This window comes from Helicoverpa armigera, chromosome 16 (assembly GCF_030705265.1).
Source record: "Helicoverpa armigera isolate CAAS_96S chromosome 16, ASM3070526v1, whole genome shotgun sequence".
NCBI lineage: Eukaryota > Metazoa > Arthropoda > Insecta > Lepidoptera > Noctuidae > Helicoverpa > Helicoverpa armigera.
The window spans coordinates 7,291,271-7,312,373 of NC_087135.1; the positions used below are offsets into that span (position 1 = coordinate 7,291,271).

The following is a 21,103-nucleotide window of genomic DNA, read 5'->3' on the forward strand; positions in this document are numbered from 1 at the left end:
TTCGAAATGACGCATTGATCATAAAACTATTGATGACATTGAAGTATTTGGGGTTTCCCCGGTTCCTACTGCTGCAATGCTTTCGCTAATTTGGATACAACATTAATTTCATTGTAACGATTTCTTTGTGATCATGCGCAGAGAAAGACTTTAAGACCCCACCAATGGCGTGAAGGAAATTACAGAACCTGTTGCTGAGATTGTGCTTTTCATTCCAGGCTGCACCACATATTACAATAAAATTAAAATAAATGTTCTTTGTAATTTTAATTAAGTCCTCCGAAGAGAGTCCTTTCACACCTACTATTTTATAGACACCCACGTAAGTACATAATTTGAAATGCACGAACCTTGTACTCTGATTAAACTCTAAGAAATAGATTTATAAATTTTAACTGTATAGGTTATATAAAACAATTTCATTACCATGAGAAAAAGATAGAATATTTTCAAAGTTATGTAAAACATTCAATTTTTGTCATATTTCAGAACGAAACGCAATTTGACAGATTCTGTCGCTGTGTCTGTTGCTGAGGTTTTTGGGAACATTTAATTTTGCTTTACGTTTCAAGAATGTTATCAAAATAGATAACGATTATGTTGCGTGTTAGTTCCTTCACGAACAGGTGGTAATGTCGCGTCAGAGTTAGTAAGAAGCACACTCTCTGTAACGCCGAGAGAAATGCCACTGTCGTGATCAGGACCGCGTTTTGTTCTTTATTTTGCCAAAAAGGGCGCACAATTGTTGTGAACGTTATGTAATGTGTATTGTAGTGTTATCGTGAGTGCTTATAATATTGTGGGGAAGATGAGGACGGTGGCGTTGATCAGCGGGGGTAAGGACAGCTGCTACAACATGATGCAGTGTGTCGGCGCCGGGCACACGATCGTCGCGCTGGCCAACCTCCAACCTACACATAAAGGTTAATTTCGTCCCGTTAGTTGATTTACTCATTCACGTATATTTACCTACTATCCCGAACGCTTTATAATTCATGTTATCATCCTATCATTGCAAAAATCATTTTTAAACTCATCTGCACTGCATGTTTGAAGTCAAGCTAATTTTGTAACATATGTCCCAAAATAAAAACATCTGAAGTTATTTTAAGCCTACCTGTGATTTGGCATCGATTGTTTTGTTATCATTTTACCTGTACAGAGTTAGCAAATTAAGGTACAGCAATTTAGAATGACAAAAACAGTCATTCAATTTGTTATTACCTAAATATTGTCTTTGGTTCTGACTATTGGATAAGTTGCTCATGAGATGCTTGAATGATATTGTAGATGAGATGGACAGCTATATGTACCAGACAGTGGGCCACCAAGGAATAGACCTGTATGCAGAGGCTATGGGTTTGCCACTCTATAGGGAAGCAATAACTGGCAATGCTGTGAACCAAGGCAAGAGTTATCACCCCACAGACAATGATGAGGTTGAGGACTTGTACAGACTTCTTTCTAAAATTAAGGTAAGTTATACAACACAAGCCAAAATGTCAATTAAAAAAACTTTAATCAATTTGAACATAAAGTTTATAAGATTCAACATAATTTGTAAGATTTCAATACATAGGCAGAACAGACTTAATATAACTTAGTTACACAAGCAAACATACATACATATGCATAATTATATCTAACTACATGCCATGCTATTGAAATCAATAACAGGCATGCAACAGGTTTTAAATTGCTACTTAAAGTGAACACAGAACCAGTTCATTCAATGATTATAATAGCCAATTGCAAATAATGTGTTACACTCAGAGTCTTTGTTAAAACATTATGGTGTGCAAAAAATAAGGCAGTTTTGTCACTTAAGTAAATTGACTCATTAAATGTTGAAAAGAAAATGATCTAGTTTAATATCTGTGAAAACATATTTTAACTTTAAATAAACCATGTCCAAATATATGGCAAAAATAACACCTTCATTTTAGCTATTGTCCTGATATATTACAAAGACCAAGTGCATAAAGATTTTTATAAGTAAAGTCTTTTCCTAATAGACCAGACATTCAGATCCTCTCTAAGCCAATATAAAGTTTTAATCTGAGAGTCTGAGGTGAAAGGTAACTAGATAAAAGCTATGGTTATCTGCAACATGTTTGTCACACATTTTAATGTAATTATCAATTATCTTGGTGTGTTGTTGTGTAGCAATGAAGAGATAATATATAATTCTACTTTCATTTGTGATAACTTTTGTGTAGTTGCTTTAAAAGTTCACTTGCATCCTGGTCAAACTTGTTTCAATAAAATGTATTTAGCTATTTCATCAAATACACATGAAAAACAGATTTTCAAAATAAGATTTGTAATAAATTGTTGGAAATTCATTCAATATTTTCTAAAACTTGCAATACATGATTTACTGTTTAGTCTAGAAAAATCTTTTAAATGTGGTTTCATTGACATTGCAAATATGTGTTAATAATATTTATCCATGCACATACATACATACTAGCTATAGGATTATGTTCACAGAATAATCTCAGTATAAATAAAACATTGTTGATAAGAACACTTAGAAGTGTACTGATGCATTTCAAAACATTGTAATGTATTGTTTCAGAATGATTTAGATATAGAAGCGGTCGCCGTTGGTGCCATATTATCCGATTACCAAAGAATTAGGGTTGAAAATGTGTAAGTATCCTGTGCCATATATTATGCCTAACCAAGTTTTATAGTAATAGATAAATGATAAAGTTTTATGAATGAAGATAAGATACAATCGAAAATAATGTATCATCATTACCATGCTTATAGGCTGTCAGTTTAGGGAAATAAGTGTTAGGCTGGAAACAGTGCTGAGCTGTCGGTCAGTGCTGACCGTACGTCCAGACCGAATCATAGCAAATCAAGCGCGTACAGTCAGCGTAGCTGTGTGCGCGTTCATAGACTTGTACAGATATAGCTACATCAACTACGAGCTACTGTTTCCAGCCTTAACTTTGAAATAAATTTAATATCAAGTAATTGTAAGTTAATAAACAAGAGTAAATGTATCTGTATCAAAAATTATTATATGAGAGGTTTGATGATAATTGATTTGCAATTATGCCATTAACTTATTTGACTGTAAAAATATTTTGTTGACTAATCTCAATCGTTATCTTATTTTTTTCTTTGACTGGATATGCTCATCAAGTTTTTTTAAACGTAAGATTTCTTTGCAATTTTTATTAGGCTATCAACATTACGAGGTTTTCTGTAATATTACACATTTCATGTAAATATTCATTTAAAGTGCTTCATGTTGCAATGAGTTTGTTTTATTTGTGTCATTCGACTTGGCTTATAATAGATTTATGTCAGCACTAAAACAATAGATCTTTAGCGGCAACTGCGCTTGCGCATACTTAAGAATTAATATGTTTTTAAGTGCTTGACCTCGTCGTTATTAAATTGCACTAGAGATTTAAGCTTGTTATAGATGATGATCTTCTAGACCACAGACAGATCTATTTTAAACTTATACAAATGTCTTTTTAAGTACCCTAACATAGATAGCCTCCTAGGAGAACCACTAGTTGACTAGTGAATATAGATTTCAGTGACCACGACTTTTTGATAGAAAACCTGATCAAACCATTATTTACCAACTTTTCAACTGTTGGTCGTTCACAGCCGAACATAGGCTTTCCCTATTGATTTCTAAAATGAGCGGCTTGCTCCTTCAAGTCAGATCTTGAGTCTGACCACATAGCTCTAGCGGAGCACTAGGGGTACCACTGACTAAAGTAGTGATTCACTCATCTTCTTATTATCAGGCAATGAGACAGTGTTCTTTTCCCCATAGCAATATATTCCGTAAAGTTACAGTATAAGGCTTTACGCCATGTACCCCCAATCACTAACTAAATTATCTTAGTGCTTATCAATTATCCTAAAGTCAAATATACTTTGACACTGTTTTATCAACTCCAAGACACTTACATTGTATTATCATTTGTTACTGATAAGTTGCAGTAAATATTAGTTAGTACATAGTTTGCTAATGTTGTTCGTTTGTTTATAGATGTCACCGGTTAGGTCTAGTCTCGCTTGCGTACTTATGGAGGCGGAACCAAAAGGAATTGTTGCAGGAGATGATCGCTAGCGGTGTTGAAGCTATCATTATTAAGGTAAGTTAGTAATCTGTAGCAGGAAAGTACCTAGATTAGAAATATAAACATCCGAATTGAGAACCTCTTCCTGTTTGAAATTCGGTTATCAAAGACTAGCTTAGTTACATTTACACCATCTGCAAAGGAAGTCTCGTATTTAAAATACAGCAATCTAAATCAGTAGCTAGAAAGATTATTTACGACTAGCCGTTTTCCCGCGGTTTCACCCGCGTCACATGGGAACTACTTCCCGCACCGGGATAAAATATAGCCTACTAGCTTTTGCCCGCAACTTCGTTCGCGTGGAATAGTGACTACCAGCAGATTTTTGATTTGACCAATAGATGGCGCTATATGTCCGGAATAATTTTATTTTTATTTTTTTTTTGTAATAAAAACTATCCTATGTCCTTTCTCAAGTTTCAAACTATGTCTGTACCAAATTTCACACAAATCGGTTCAGTAGTTTAGGCGTGAAGAAAAGACAGACAGACAGACAGACAGAAAGACAGACAGACAGACAGACAGACAGACAGACAGAGTTACTTTCGCATTTATAATATTAGTTTGGATGTTACTCGCAGATAATACCTACAGCTTTCTAATGGTGAACGAATATTTAAAAGCGGTAAAGTAGTTTTTGAGTTTATCCATTACAACCAAACAAAGTTTTCCTCTTTATAATATTAGTATAGGCAATATTTATCATTCATTTGAATTTATGATAGTCAAAGTGTAATAAAAAGTCTATGTTGATGTCCAGAATTGGCTTGTTGATGGGCATTATTTCAAAGACCTGAACGGCTCGAGTTAGTTCTCGAAATAAATATAGGAGCAATAACTATTGAAGTTTACATCCGAGACAAATATCGAGCTAAAGTTTATTGCCTTGTTATTCTAACCCATTAATAAAAACGACGTACTTATTGAGTCAATACTCTTTGCGATATCAGTATATCAACTTAATGTTCTACCATCACATCAATTCTTGAAAAAAGAAGACTGACATTCTTTCTTATAAATCCTTTTCCTCCTTGGTGTACATTGATACTCATTGGTCCTTGAAATTATTAGAACTTTGACTTAATCTGACAGTCGATTGCGTTGGCGTTAACTACGTTATACGTATGTAGAATAGTAAGTAAGTGAGGTCATTAAGCGTCAATCTATAAGTAGGTACATATTGTAGTAGTTCTATGGTGTTTTTCATATCTTATGTTTGTTTATTTTTCTTAACTCCATATATGAATATCAGCCGTTCTGTTTACAATAGCGTTTGTTGACACGCTTGACGAAAATAACTTCCTTACACATGAGGCCATACGTCATCCGTCAGTGGTTGTTTTATTCGATTTATTTGGCGTTGATCAATCAATATGTTAATGTTGGGAATACCGTTGATTGTCTCAATTAGTGCCAAACATGATCTTTTTTTTCAGCTTCCGTCAGCAAAACGTCTGTTCTGTCTGCTGTCACAACAGAAACATCTTTTTTTTTCATAATGCAGAATTGCTAAGAGACAATGTCACACAGTTTAACATTTTAGAACTTAACAAAAGATTATTTTTTCAGTGAGACAATAGATAGGAGGGACTTGAGTTCTTATGTTTATACACAGATTTTTAGCTGTGTATCTACAGACTAAAAACTCTTTCCAGACACATTCCTACATATTCAATACGATTATTTTTACCTCAGGTGGCAGCACTAGGCTTGGACCCGAGGGTACACCTAGGTTTAACCCTTCGCGAGATCCAGCCTCACCTACTAGTCATGCAGGAGAAGTACGGGCTCAATGTGTGCGGGGAAGGCGGCGAGTACGAGACCTTCACGCTAGACTGTCCTTTGTTTAAGAAGAAATTAGTTATGTAAGTCATATTTTAATAAGAAACTAAGTAAATATAGCTGATAGCTGAGATTTCCGGCTCAAATTTTTCTGACTTATTACAAAATAATTTGTCATTGCTCCTGTCAACATAATAATAGCATTTTTAGGCAATAAATATTTTCTAAGTGTGACACAGATGCTTCTTCTGGCTGGTTTATGTTGAAGGACGTCTTGGATGATCTAGTGTTTCGTTATATTTGTGTGACTATATACAGACTATATAGACATAATCTTAAGGTTCTCTTGAATTCAGTTTATCGAATATACTATCATGAGATTGTTGTAGTGAAATAATACAAAGATATTTTAGAATTCACGTTTTCTGACATCTTATCAAGTGATTATTATTATTCTTTAGCAGTTTATTAAAAAGCAGAAGCCAATACTAATACCTAGCCCATAAATATAGATTTGTTATATGAACCGTTATCTACAGGCCATATTTGATTAACTTTCGCAGTTATCAATAAGGCGTGAGTGCAGGCTTATCGACCATGTCTCGTTTGAGTGACAATTGTATTATCTCCTCTATAAGTATGTTCTCGTGAGGGAATTAGACGGCTGTTGCTAAGTCTATATCTTGGTTAGTGAACCGATAATATGTTAGGATTAGGATAAGCCTGTCTAATAATAAATGATTTACCTATTAGAAAATCTAAGCCACTGTAAAAAGACTGTTAATTTTATCAGTCACTGGTATAGTATGGTTTGCTGAAGCTTTTTTTATTAGTGGGGGCCAATTACTGTCTAGTTGGACACTGATTTATACCAAAGAACAGCAATTACATATTGATTAATGAAGCATCAATTATTGAGTCATGTAATGTACACCAACATTGTATTTATTTCAACAGAGATGATAAGGAATTGGTGTTACACTCGGACGACCCCGTCGCTCCGGTCGGCTACTTAAACTTAAAACTTCACCTCGCGCCAAAAGAGAACTTCGACGAAGCAATCAAACTACCTCCAACTGTTAAAAACCCGTTAGATTTTGTAAACGATTTAAGCGATTCGGTGTTTAGCGATATAAGCGATATTGAGTTGAGCGAAACAGAGTTAGAGTCTATAGAGAAGTTAGAGAAAGAGGAGAAGAAGAAGCAGAATGAACTGAATCCTTTGCTCACGTATTCTGGTGATAAGGTTACTGGTGTGGAGGTGGATTATCAGGAGGAGTCTGATAGCATAGCGGTGGCTGACGGGTACACGTACGAACAAGCTCACAGTAAACACGAAGGGCAGCCGATCCTGGACCATCGGAGTATATACGGCAACAAGCACGGCTGGTACTTCATCGGTGGTATTGTAGGAGAGGGCGTCGATACGAGGCTCGCCACTGAAGTCGCTATGAAAAAACTCATTAGTAGGTAAACTTGTGCACGAGCTTTATTTTATGTAGTTTTATACTCCTTTATCTAGTTGCTGATTTCAGCGTTTAATAAAAAAATTATTGGATATCCTTCAAATCTTTATATAAAAAATCCCTCTATATTAGGTATTTCACCTATAATCAAGCTTGAATCATCATATAAGGAAGACTTACTAAAGAAATTGTCTTCGCATTTCGAAGCAAGGAAGTACCTAATGCCTGAATCATGAATTCTAGCAAAATAGACTTGTATAAAACAAGAAGTTCAAAAACCGTCTCTGTAAAATCAAAAGACGGGATCTGCAAAAATATACATCCTTTATTTATTTATGCCCCTCCTGCCACATTTCAGGCTTACTGGATTCCGAGTCACTGCGTCTTAACGACGTATGCTCAGTCAACATTTATATGAGGGACATGGAAGAATACGCTGCTTTGAACGAAGTCTACGTGAACACCTTTAACTTCCCCAATCCGCCGACGCGTGTGTGCGTGCAATGTCCATTGCCCGATGATATAGGACTTATATTTGATGCTGTAAGTTGAATTTGAACTTTATTTTGTAGGGTGTAAAGTGTAAACTGTAATGAGTGACTAATGATAATGGTGTTTATGGTATGTTGTAAACGTTTACATTATGAACTCTCTCTGTCCTACTTTATGTACTAACCCTGTGTTGCCACCTATGTATTCCCTTATGCAATCCCCCTATTTAATCCCTTATGCACTTCTTTAAGTTATCCTCTTATTAACTCCCTTACGTACTTCCCATATAAACTCTCCTGTATACTCCTCCTAAGTACTCTTTGTGTACCTGAGTAGGTGAGGACTAGGCCTCCTCTCACACACGAATTGAGCGTTAAATAAACTGTGATGATCAACATGAACAGCAATTGTTTTATGACCAGTATTGATCTCATACAAAGTACATAATAGATGTCTGCATATATTATTTTTACAGCGTGCGATTTCATTACCATATTCTCAAGGCAACTGAGGTTATTAAACAACGAAATCATGATTATTCTTAAGTGATACAATATTTTAAGTATCCGATTACTAACAAGATAATTGCTTCACGCATTTGAAGTAGTAAGCATGACTTTTTTACACAACAATAAATTATAATGCTCTACTAATCTAACGCAGTAAAAGTCTGATATGCATTTGTGAAACATGTTATTATCAGAATATTTTGTAATGCTACATCGCCGCGTTTCTGATAGATGGACTGACCACTGTAGTTTATTATTCTTAGATCACGAGTGGTACTGAAAAGTGAGAGTTGATTGTTTAAAAACTTCGTTCCGCTCTGCTTAGTTGGAGTCTGGACCTAATTAATATACAGCCAGTTACATATATCTTTTTTCCCGCTGTGGGTTAGCAGCGGTGAGGGAATGTCAGACTCTTACTGACTAAAACCCGTCGTGTTTCGTCGTAGGTCTTTTATGTATCAAGGCCGCAGTAACTCTTTCGAACAATCCCGCAGCCCCGGGGTTACCTACATATATCTTGAAGCGAACATTGCAGCAACTTATCTTGTAGATATTATCTTGAACTGCGATAAAACAACCGCAATATTGAATAGATGAACACTGATATATGCGCATGACATATTAACAAGATAACAGAGATTGCATTAGTTATTTACCCGATATGATACACGATCAAGTTCAAGGAAATTCTGCAAAACATTTTTGTGTTGTTTTGATGAATGTGCTTTCTTTCATAATAACAGGATGATGAACAAACATCCGTGATGTTACTCACATCCGATGAGTTTTAATAGTATCATATGACAAACAAATACATACACCAAATGTCTACAATGACGAAATTAAGACGGAAAACTGGTCCATATGGGCCAAGATGTGATCCATATTTCGAAAGTTTCTGACAATTCACAGTCACAACATGCCTAAATGAAAATGATGCCACATATAAAATTCTCAGGATTTCTTGTGCCCGTCCTGTTAACGTTTTTTGTTTAGAATTTTCTTTAGGAAGACCCTCTTCGCGTAGTTCTGCTATGCAGTACTTTTTACACAATTTCGAACATACTTGATGATCATATTATTCTGCAACGGCAACTTCATCTGCTGTTTTGATTCAGGTTGCGCACAAATCGACATTCAACAACACCCACGACTGCGAGGGTGCGGTCACGAAGGAGCGCGTCACCATGCATGTTCAGGGCATCTCGCACTGGGCGCCAGCTAACATCGGGCCCTACAGTCAAGCTGTGAAGGTATGTATAATGTATGGCAGGGTCGCCTTATCTTAAGGCATAGGTACATATTTAAGTAAATAAAAAACTTTTTACAAAGAAATTAAACCGACTTCTTCTTATACTTTAAACCTTCTCCCAAGTGTCGAAAATGCAAACCGCAACAAAATCGGCGGCGGCTTGTTGTACGCGATTCGTACAACATACAGTTCAAATTGAGAATCTCCTTTGTTTAAGTGGGTTAAAAGTGGCTTAAAGTATTTTGTCGAAATAGTCATGGTTATTTCTTTGTTCGTTTGTGTAGGTCGGCGAAGTGATGGGCACGTGCGGGCAGATCGCGCTGGTGCCGGGCACGCTGCAGCTGGCGGGCGGCGGCGCGCGGGCGCAGTCGGCGCTGTCGCTGCGCCACCTCACGCGCCTGCTGCGGGCGCTGCATGCGCGCGCGCACATCCGCAGCGTGGTGCAGGTACACAGCGAGGGTGCGAGTGATGCCACGCGCGGGCGCAGTCGGCGCTGTCGCTGCGCCACCTCACGCGCCTGCTGCGGGCGCTGCATGCGCGCGCGCACATCCGCAGCGTGGTGCAGGTACACAGCGAGGGTGCGAGTGATGCCACGCGCGGCGCAGTCGGCGCTGTCGCTGCGCCACCACGCGCCTGCTGCGGGCGCTGCATGCGCGCGCACATCCGCAGCGTGGTGCAGGTACACAGCGAGGGTGCGAGTGATGCCACGCGCGGGCGCAGTCGGCGCTGTCGCTGCGCCACCTCGCGCCTGCTGCGGGCGCTGCATGCGCGCGCACATCCGCAGCGTGGTGCAGGTACAGCGAGGGTGCGAGTGATGCCACGCGCGGGCGCAGTCGGCGCTGTCGCTGCGCCACCTCACGCGCCTGCTGCGGGCGCTGCATGCGCGCGCGCACATCCGCAGGTGGTGCCAGCGCGGGCGCAGTCGGCGTCGGCGCGTCACGCACCTGCTGCGGCGCTGCATGCGCGCGCGCACATCCGCAGCGTGGTGCAGGTACAGCGAGGGTGCGAGTGATGCCACGCGCGGGCGCAGTCGGCGCTGTCGCTGCGCCACCTCACGCGCCTGCTGCGGGCGCTGCATGCGCGCGCACATCCGCAGCGTGGTGCAGGTACAGCGAGGGTGCGAGTGATGCCACGCGCGGGCGCAGTCGGCGCTGTCGCTGCGCCACCTCACGCGCCTGCTGCGGGCGCTGCATGCGCGCGCGCACATCCGCAGCGTGGTGCAGGTACACAGCGAGGGTGCGAGTGATGCCACGCGCGGGCGCAGTCGGCGCTGTCGCTGCGCCACCTCACGCGCCTGCTGCGGGCGCTGCATGCGCGCACATCCGCAGCGTGGTGCAGGTACACAGCGAGGGTGCGAGTGATGCCACGCGCGGGCGCAGTCGGCGCTGTCGCTGCGCCACCTCACGCGCCTGCTGCGGGCGCTGCATGCGCGCGCGCACATCCGCAGCGTGGTGCAGGTACACAGCGAGGGTGCGAGTGATGCCACGCGCGGGCGCAGTCGGCGCTGTCGCTGCGCCACCTCACGCGCTGCTGCGGGCGCTGCGCGCGCGCACATCCGCAGCGTGGTGCAGGTACACAGCGAGGGTGCGAGTGATGCCACGCGCGGGCGCAGTCGGCGCTGTCGCTGCGCCACCTCACGCGCCTGCTGCGGGCGCTGCATGCGCGCGCGCACATCCGCAGCGTGGTGCAGGTACACAGCGAGGGTGCGAGTGATGCCACGCGCGGGCGCAGTCGGCGCTGTCGCTGCGCCACCTCACGCGCCTGCTGCGGGCGCTGCATGCGCGCGCGCACATCCGCAGCGTCGTGCAGGTTGCAGCTGCTTCAAATATATGACGCCGAATTTTGCCCGACGGATTTCTTTTTATTTAAAAAACAGTTCTGTGCTTCCCGACTTAAAATTCATCCGCAAAATGAGCTGAAAATGAGCTCAAACAATTTTTTGGCCAAATCTATACAGTTTTTAACGGCGAAAAAATATTTATTAATCATGAACATATTTCTGAGAACTCTGTTAATTTCAAAACACGTTTTCGAAAAATTTTCTCGATACAAAAAAATATCTGTATTACTTATCAACGTATATTGATAAAATTTGTAACATTAACGAGTCCACATGTAAAAACAAAACTTGGTTAATTTTGATTTTTGATTACTCAACTCATTTTAAAGCTATTAATTTATATGTATGTTACGAATGTCGCGTGAACAGGCTTCTCTCTCTTTCTACGAGAGAAAGAGTGTTTTGGGTACATTCAGCCTCTTAACTCGTACATTATGTTCCTCAGAGCGTATGCTACGTGACGCACGGCAGCGCGGTGTGGGAGGCGCGGCGGGCGCTGGAGCGTCGCACGGCGGGCGCCATCGTGCAGTACGCGGTGGTGCAGGCGCTGCCGCGACACGCCGCCGTCGAGTGGCACGCCTGGGCGCATACTGACAATAACCGGTTTGAGTGTGAGTATGGACGGCAATACACAGACCGCTTGAAGCAGTCAGGGGCGACAGCTACAAGCTGTTACTTCACAGTGAACTGCAGAGTCCTATGGACGATACACGAACCGATCGAATAGTTGCAACTGATTCGGGCGGTCGACAGCACGGTGAATTTTTGAACCAACTGCTCGAGCAGTTATCACTGGCAGCTTCAAGCTGTTGACTCTTGACTGCAAGAGCGATCCGTGTACGTTGGTAACTGGGTCCAGCAGGCCGTGTGTGGCGGGCCTGTCTGACTAGAAATTTTGTCTCATTGTTGCATAAGTATATAGGGAAGGGAGTATTTATAAGGAAGTACCTACAGACGGCAGTATACAATGTGTCCCGGGGATAAGTGACCGCCCGAAATTTTTTGAATATTTGTACAAAATTAAGGATAATTTCCTTTATATTTGGGACTTACCGCCATTGGTTTTTTTTTAATGATTTTTAGTAAATACTGTGACGTGCTGCAGTTTTTTTAAGATATTTCCTAAGTTTTACATCTTTTAAATTCTTTTTCTTTATTGACTAGCCGACATCATAGTTTATCAATTAAAATTATCAAACATAACAAAAATGTAATAAAACATTTATTAGAAAAAAAAGAAAATAAAAATTCAAAGAAAATAACTCCTTTTTTTCAGTTTTTTCAAAATAAGTCCAATAAATGCCCCGATAATATCACTTTCTTTTAATTTATTAATAAACTACATGATATTTTCTACAATAGCTCACAACAATGTTTGCTGCTATTTCAAACGAATGCAAAAATACAGTCAGTTGAAATTTGAAAAAAAAGAGCAAAGCCTGTTGAAATTTGAAAAAAAAGAGCAAAAGTTATTAACAGGCCTGACAATAATTTTTTTTTAATGATTTTTTTCAAAAATATAAATGAAATTATCCTTAATTTTGTACAAATATTCAAAAAATTTCGGGCGGTCACTTATCCCCGGGACACATTGTATAGAGGGAGAACATATAGGGACATGTAGGGGAGAACATAAGGGAATACTTAGTTGGAGTACATAGGGATGGTATATAATAGAGCCCATATAAGGGAAAATAAGAAATAATTCTGACGTTACATTAGTGTTGTGGGCATCTACCACAGTGCCCACTATGGTAGATCCGCCACATAGTGTAATAGTTATTTGTTATACAAGAGTGCAAAGTTGCTTTTTAACCGCGGGCTCAATTTTGTGCACACGTGCAAAAAGAGCACAAGGTGAAAAATCTTTGCACTCGAGTGCAACACGTAACTTTTCATCCCACCTCATCGAGGAAATTTCTAAACTCAAAAAACAAAACGGCGCACACATATGACTATCAATTAAAAAGAAGTAGGTACCTATTAAAGTTCATTTATTTGAAAACTCAGTTTAAAAATGAAACGAGATTCAAAATCTATGTAAAAACAATAATAAAAATTACTTAATTAATTGAATAATTATTTTAAGCAGTATTTTATTTGTTTAGTATGTATTTGTTTGAAAAGTCATATCAAGATTGTCACAAATGGAGTATTGCACACGATGTTCTAAATTCAAATCACTTTGCCGCTCTAGAGGATAAAAACGGCTTTTGCGCTCAGATATTAAAGGGTAAAACTACTCTTTCCGAGAAGGTGGGATGAAAAATAAATTATCAAAATAAGTTAATTCCAGTATGTACTGCAAAAAAAAATGGTTGGATGTGGGCCAATATCATATTCAATTACATAGAAAACGTTTTTTATGACTATTTACAGATGAGGAGACAGGTTGTAATGTAGGCGACTACAAGGTCGCCATCACGAGGAGGTGGAACTACGAGAATACCGTCGCCGCCTTCGTTTGTTATGTTGCTACAAGTATGTATTACATGATAAACAAAATACGTCACATAAAATGGGTGTTGCCAGTTTCAAATCCGTCTAGCCTCGTGCTGTTATTTTTTGTTTGGCTTGTATATGTTACCGGCCGAACCCGATTTTAGGACAAACCAGTTTTGCCTAGGCTCAACTAGTAGTTCCTATAAGCGTTAGGATTAACTAGTATAGCCTAGTCCAAACTAATTTGTCCTAAGCCCGATAGGACGGACCAGTTTAGGCTAGGCAAAACTAGTTGATCCTGATATAAGTACGCACACTCTAGGATAAACTGGTATAGCCTAGTCAAAACATATACATATCTAAAAGTCTAAATAAATAGATGAACTAAATAAATACTCCGTGTTTAGAAAAATAATCATCTTTATTAAATTATAATGATTCGTCGTTATGGATAAATTGATAATACGAATACATATATGTAGCAAACTAACAAATAATAGGTAAGTATTTTTTTTTAATAGAAGCGATAGTCAAATCTCAAATTAAAATTGTTGTCGTTAAGAGCGCTATTACAAAATCGAATCGCTCAGGTTTAGGTAAATTAGACGATAGCCGGCAGCACTTGCGCGCGTGTGCGTCTAGTGAAATACGCAACGCACACCTGCGGACCGCCACGCGGCACAAACAAACTTGAGACTTTGCCACTTTTATTTTCGAAATAGTTTATTGGTTTTATAGTTTATGAAATATTATTTGTACCGATGAATTTTATAACCTAGAATAGCTCGATTGAGTTACAATAAACAAATAATCGTTTAGAATTTTTAAATTATTTAATCGACAACCAAACTTTTCACCATGTTTATCAATTAGGTATAAGTAATTGATTTATAAAAAAAAAACTAAAATCTATAATTCGTCTTCCATGTATTGTATCTTCATTTTCCTGCAACAATAAAAACTAGGAATGTAAATAGTTTATTAAAACAAATATGTCTGTTGCGAGTGACAAAAAATACTTACCATATTATTTGTACTGGTATCCGATTGAGTCTGATAATCTGAATTAAATATGCTTTCATTATCCTGCAAGAATCAAAGATATCCAATAATATTATTATGCAACAGCGAAACTAACGACGATGACATTTACGTACATATTTCTATATGACCAACATCAAAAAAAGAGAACCCAAATATAACATTTTCGCATTAGAATATCATGGGTTAATACTTGTGTATATTACATTTCAATCAGATCATTATAACTAATAAATAAAATAAAAACTCACTAGTATCAAAACGAGTTCGTTGCGCAGGTTGCGCTATATTTTTCGAGCTCCGGCGAGTTTGCGCGGCGCAACAGCGAGCGATACGTCCTCCCTCGATAAGCGCTTGGCGCTGACTAAAGTTGAACACCGCGCGTCACAAGATTTATATTGATTTTTGCATTGAAAACAAAAATTATTTTAAAATATTGTTTTACTTTTAAATAGACCAATTTTTTTTTCAAGCTTTATAACAATACCACCTTAATTATTAAATATGTTTTATTTGAATTTGGATTATACTTTCATAGATAAAAAATATAGTTTTGTACGGAAAATTGTCAGTAACTCTCAGTTTTATAGAATTATTTTTGGTGTATTACTGTATGAATTGTAATAAATTGGTGTAAGCAAGCACAAGTACAAGATATAGTTGTATCTTGAACATTTTTATTAATGGTTAAATTGCTATATCCTCGTAGTACTGAAGCATCAAAAGATTCCCAAAAGCAACATTTTATGAAACATCCTTTGCAGAGACAAAGATTTTACTGATGTACGTGGACAAATTAAAATATTTATTGAAAACAGCCCCAAGATAAATGATCAAACTTTCTTAATCTTATTTTTGTTTTTTTTTTGTGACTATATCCAAAGTATAATGACGCATCAAAACTCGTATAAAACTCGAAAATTTGTGATAGCCCTCTTAAAAGTTATGGATAATAATTGGTAATACAAACAATCACACTATAACAAATAATACTGTTTTTTAGGGTTCCGTACCTCGAAAAGAAAAAACGGAACCCTTATAGGATCACTTTGTTGTCCGTCTGTCTGTCTGTCTGTCAAGACCCCTTATCTTAAGAACGCGTGGACGTATCAAGCTGAAATTCACATGAAATACTCGAGTCTATTGCCCCTTTAAGCTGTGAAAATATCAAACTTCTAAGCCAAGCCAATCAAAAGATACAACCGATTATGTCGATATTTTCAACAAATTTTCGACACTCGCAAAGGAATCAAAACCTACAGGGTACTTCCCGTAAACTCAGAATCTTGAAATTTGGCACGAAGCATTGTCATATAATGCAAATATAGGAAAAATTGCGAAAATCACATTTTTTAGTTAAATAATATTAATAAAATTTATAATTGAAATTTATACCAAATACCTAGGTCTATTGTCCCTTTAAGCAATGAAAAAATCAAAGTTAAAGCGATCAAAAGATACAGCAGTTTTACCGACACCCTAGACGAATTTCCGTCACACGCTAGGGAATCAAAACCTACAAGGTACTTCCCGTGAACTCAGAAACTTGAAATTCGGCACGAAGCAACGTTATATAGTACAGATAAAGGAAAAATTGCGAAAATGATAAATTTGAAGTTACATAAAATATTATTTTTGCTTACATGACATAAAATATTTTTTTAATGATTATAAACTTACTACCTACCCTTTTTCACATGAACGCGTAGAGATATTAAAGTTTTGAATAAAAAGTGAAATTCATATCAAACACTTCTTAAATATAATTGCCTCTAAACTGTGAAAATTTTTAAATTATTCGAAGGTCATTGGGCACCTTAGTATGGAAACCATACCCACGGTGGACTCGAACGAAATATAGCACAGTATAATGATATAAGGCTCTGATTTACTATGGCATTAGTCGCATCACTGTGAACCATGGGAATCTAGAGCAAATCAGGTGTAAACATCAAATATTTTCCTCATTTCAATGGGGAATTTAAACGACCACGTTTGACGGATTTGAGAAATCATTTCTTTGTAGTGAAAGAGTATACTCACCGTTTATTTCCATTGTCATCAGGTCAGGATCTGATAATGGAAATCCTGAGAAATCGAGGGCAACTATCAGAAATTGTAGGCATGCATAGGATTAAAACTTGATTCTCAGATGTATGTCTGGTGATACTATCAAACAGTGAAGGTTTAGAGCTTACCTGATGATGGAGACGTGAGAAAGTCGAGAGAACTCCTTAACGGTATGTTTTAGTTACGTCGTGTTTGGGCTTATATGTATTATTCGTATGGACGAGAACTTTTCACAAAAGTTAAAAATAAAAACTTTTTACAAAAAATAAAACAACTTCTAAAAACAACAAGAAAACTGTTTATATGCATCGGTCTAGATCTCGGTGGTAAATATAGATGCATCCTCTAGACACCGACTTCTAGACCGATGCACCTAACATCTTTATAATTTCTTTCTTGCTTTTGTTTTCTTGTTGCTTGTTTATATGTTTGAAGTTGGATTTGTGTGTAAAATGCTACAAAATAAAATAAAGCCGACTTTATAAAACAAAGAAAGGGACAGAATTACACTTTTGTCAAGGCTCTAGAAACGTAAAGCCAGCAGCCCCGAATCCTACTCTCTAGAAGTCGTTGTTACAATTCGACAGTTACAAGTCGTCAGGCGGTTTCGAAAAAAACCTGAAACTGGGGCTCGTTAGGTGATTAATCCCTCAAAAATAAAAGATCCCATTCCTGCAATGGCTGCTTTAACCCAAGTTAGTAGTGAATTCTCATTACCTAAAATAAAATAAGCTCCAACACAAGGTTACGTTATAAATTGTAAAGGAGTTCCCATAACTATATCTGATCTTTGCTATCGATCACACAATGGCAGTCAAACCTATCTATGTGGAAAGTCTTCGCCAATACGAATAAAATAAGCCCAAGCACGTGGTAGTTGCAACATACCGTTCAGGAGTTCCCTCGACTCTCTGTGGTCTCCATAATCAAATCAGCTCCAAACTTTCACCGTTTACCAGTACCCTCAAAAATACACTCACATGTCTGGTTGTGACTCGATACGTGCCTACAATATTCAAGAGTTGACCTCGATTTCTCAGGGTTTCCAGATTCTCATCAGATCCTGGTCATCCGAATTGGCATCTTCCTTCTTTATGAAAAGTCTTTAACAATAAAAACTAGCATTGCAACCTGTACAATCCTCTGAAACTGCTTGTCTTTTATATTTTTCAAACGGTCCTGGACATTCGTCTCCATGGAATTTTAATAAAATATTTATATTCAAAGAAACGTCATACCATTCTCCACGATTTAAAACTACTTTGATTCATGTCCGTCACTTTTTACAAAGCGGGTCAGATATGCCCAATGACCTTTAAGACATATTTAGTTATTTTCAATCAAATTTCTGAATGATGACTATAAAATGTTGTATATAAATAACTTTAATAAAATAACTTTTACAAGGTACTGGCCCACTATTTTAGTTATATTATAAAATAAAAAATATTAACTATTTTGAATCTCACGAAATTACCATAACTATGATTGTTCTAAACTGAACGGTTGTCGCGAGACTCACTTTTTAAACGGTTTTATTTATTATCTGTACAGGATTTGTACGGAACCCTCGGTGCGCGAGTCCGACTCGCACTTGGCCGGTTTTTTTTTAAGAAGCAATAATCATACGAATATTATGTTCATTATTAAAATTGTTATTTATTTTTACACGGTTTGTTTTGGTGGCACTTAGAATTGCAGAGTATCATTGCCTTCTTGCACTGGCATCTGTTTGTGGAACAGTTCTTGTTGCAGCTGCATCTCACAAAACCTTGGCCTGATCCAACAGAATGTTTCGTAGCTGCAGTTCTCAACGATATTTCAGTCTTGGTTTACATTTGCTACCTCTAAAAAATTTTGACTACATAGGCCATACCAGTTTATCCTAGAGTGTGCGTATTGATATTAGGCTCAACTAGTTTTGCCTAGCCTAAACTGGTCCGTCCTATCGGGCTTAGGATAAATTAGTTTGGACTAGGCTATAATAGTTAATCCTAACGCTTATAGGAAGAACTAGTTGAGCCTAGGCAAAACTGGTTTATCCTAAAATCGGGTTCGGCCGGTAACATACATATATATTTTTTTTAATCCGAGCTACTTATTTGTTTATAAAAATACTCATTGTCCCTAGGTTCACTTCCATAGTTAGTTTCTTACAATTAAACGTGACGGCCTCGGGCGCCCACATCTAGAATGTCCGAGATTACTTCTAACCAAGAAAGCCCATCAATTACACATAGATACTTTACATCTCTAGAACGTACTGTAAATTAATGTTTATTTTTTCAGGTTCATCCCCTTCCACGTGCCAGCTATCATTTCCCAGCGAGGAAGTGTGCACAACGCACCGCGTCCGCGCAACCAGTATGACGCAAGAACAAATTGAAGAAGTACTTGAATACGCGCTTCGCAAGCTCACGCAAGCACGAGATATGGACTCCAGACATGCTGTTAAGATGCGGATATTGTACCAGGTACGGATGAGTAAGGACCCTGACATCATCATCATCTGCCTAGCTTTGTCCCAACTACGTCGTGGTCGGCTTCCAGCCTAATCGGATGCAGCAGAGCAACGGTGTTTTACATGGAGCGACTACCTATCTGACCTCCCCAATCGAATACACCTTGGTTAGTTGGAATCCTAGCACATTCGACAAATTGACTAATTGAAGGGTAGAAGAAAACGGAGCGCCTTTGATTGAGACAGTAACTTTAGAAAAACTCGCATGTTTTCATAATCTGTTAGATCGTAACATAAGATACTGCCACATAAAAAGTTGAAAGAAGACTTCTATTTTTCTAAAGCTACGCTAAACTCAGATTTGAATATACTACAGAGTTAATTTTCGGCTCGTCATCTTGTAGAATTGGTGACCTGGTCCCTATCGAGACAAAAGGCATATCTTACCACCATAATAACTACATGTATTTACTCCCTTATCAGGTATGGAGCGCTCCCCCAGTACCAGCGCTTCTGGCGGCGGTGTCAGCAGTCCGCGCCCGCACGGGCGTCTGCGCAGCGGTGACGGCGGTGCCGGTGCTAGCGCTGCACAACGCCTTCACCTTCCTCTCCATCAGCGGCCTCAGGCTCGACGAGTGACGTCACACAGGTCTAGCTACTGCTGCGTGTTTGTGATGAGGCTCGGCGGGTGATGTTACACAGGTCATTGAACTGCTGTATGTTTGGGGTGAGGCTTGACTAGTGACGTCACACAGGTCTAGCTATTGCTGCGTGTTTGTGATGAGGCTCGGCGGGTGATGTTACACAGGTCATTGTACTGCTGTATGTTTGGGATGAGGCTCGACGAGTGTCGTCACACAGGTCTAGCTACTGCTGTGTGTATGTGACCAGGCGGGTGATGTTACACAGGTCATTGAACTGATGCATGTGTGTGTGTAAGTTGTTACCAGGACCAGGATGGACAAGTGACGTCACACAGGTCTAGCTACTGCTGTGTGTATGTGCTTGTGACCAGGCGAATGACTACACAGGTCATTGAACTGCTGTATGTTTGGGATGAGGCTCGACGAGTGACGTCACATAGGTCATTGAATTCAATGACCTGTTTGTATGGGTGTGTGTTTGTGACGGTTACATGGTAATGTATGTGAAACGTGGGTTTGTGTCGTTCGTGACGGTTATATGTGAAACGATTTAGGTGGACTTTGTTTTGGACTTAATTAGGGATGGTACTTGAATAGCTTTTCATGAAGAGTAGTATAATTAGTATGTCAGTGGGAAAATTTTCTTTTTTTGACAAAACACATAAAAGAAATGCGAAACCTAAAACTATGTGGCTTTCAGAGCCTATGTATGCATGCATTGACTACGAAAATATATTAAGTTTTATATAGTTGTCCGTACCTTAACATTAATTCGTTGGTATTTCTTTGTTCACAGGTTTCATCGAAATATAAGGATACAGATGCTTTATTGCCAGTTTATAAAATATATTTGCTGAATATTTTCAGTGTTTATAAAATTTTGTTAAATTATGCTACCGAGTTTACCATACTGTAAGTCAAATTATATATACATTATTTTTTATTGCACATTTGTCTTTTATTTTCCTTTTTGTCCATGTGCA

The 21,103-nt window shown here is 38.8% G+C and overlaps 1 protein-coding gene and 1 long non-coding RNA gene across 2 annotated transcripts; one reads left to right on the top strand and one right to left on the bottom strand.

The window, feature by feature from the left end:
• The first annotated feature begins 492 nt into the window (after nucleotides 1-492).
• Nucleotides 493-21,068, top strand: LOC110379789 (uncharacterized). The gene is made up of 14 exons (XM_064038529.1): nucleotides 493-923; nucleotides 1,291-1,475; nucleotides 2,582-2,655; nucleotides 4,031-4,136; nucleotides 5,817-5,986; nucleotides 6,861-7,369; nucleotides 7,728-7,912; nucleotides 9,489-9,623; nucleotides 9,907-10,068; nucleotides 11,908-12,073; nucleotides 13,842-13,943; nucleotides 19,305-19,489; nucleotides 19,960-20,178; nucleotides 20,917-21,068. Exons 1-13 carry the CDS (start codon nucleotides 809-811, stop codon nucleotides 20,113-20,115), a joined length of 2,250 nt encoding a protein of 749 aa, XP_063894599.1. The 5' UTR covers nucleotides 493-808; the 3' UTR covers nucleotides 20,116-20,178; nucleotides 20,917-21,068.
• LOC135117986 (uncharacterized) lies at nucleotides 14,462-15,610 on the bottom strand. Its single transcript, XR_010277288.1, has 3 exons — nucleotides 15,197-15,610; nucleotides 14,928-14,990; nucleotides 14,462-14,850 (listed from the first exon to the last, which is right to left on the bottom strand). It is a non-coding gene; the product is annotated as an uncharacterized LOC135117986 (long non-coding RNA).
• Nucleotides 21,069-21,103: the final 35 nt, after the last annotated feature.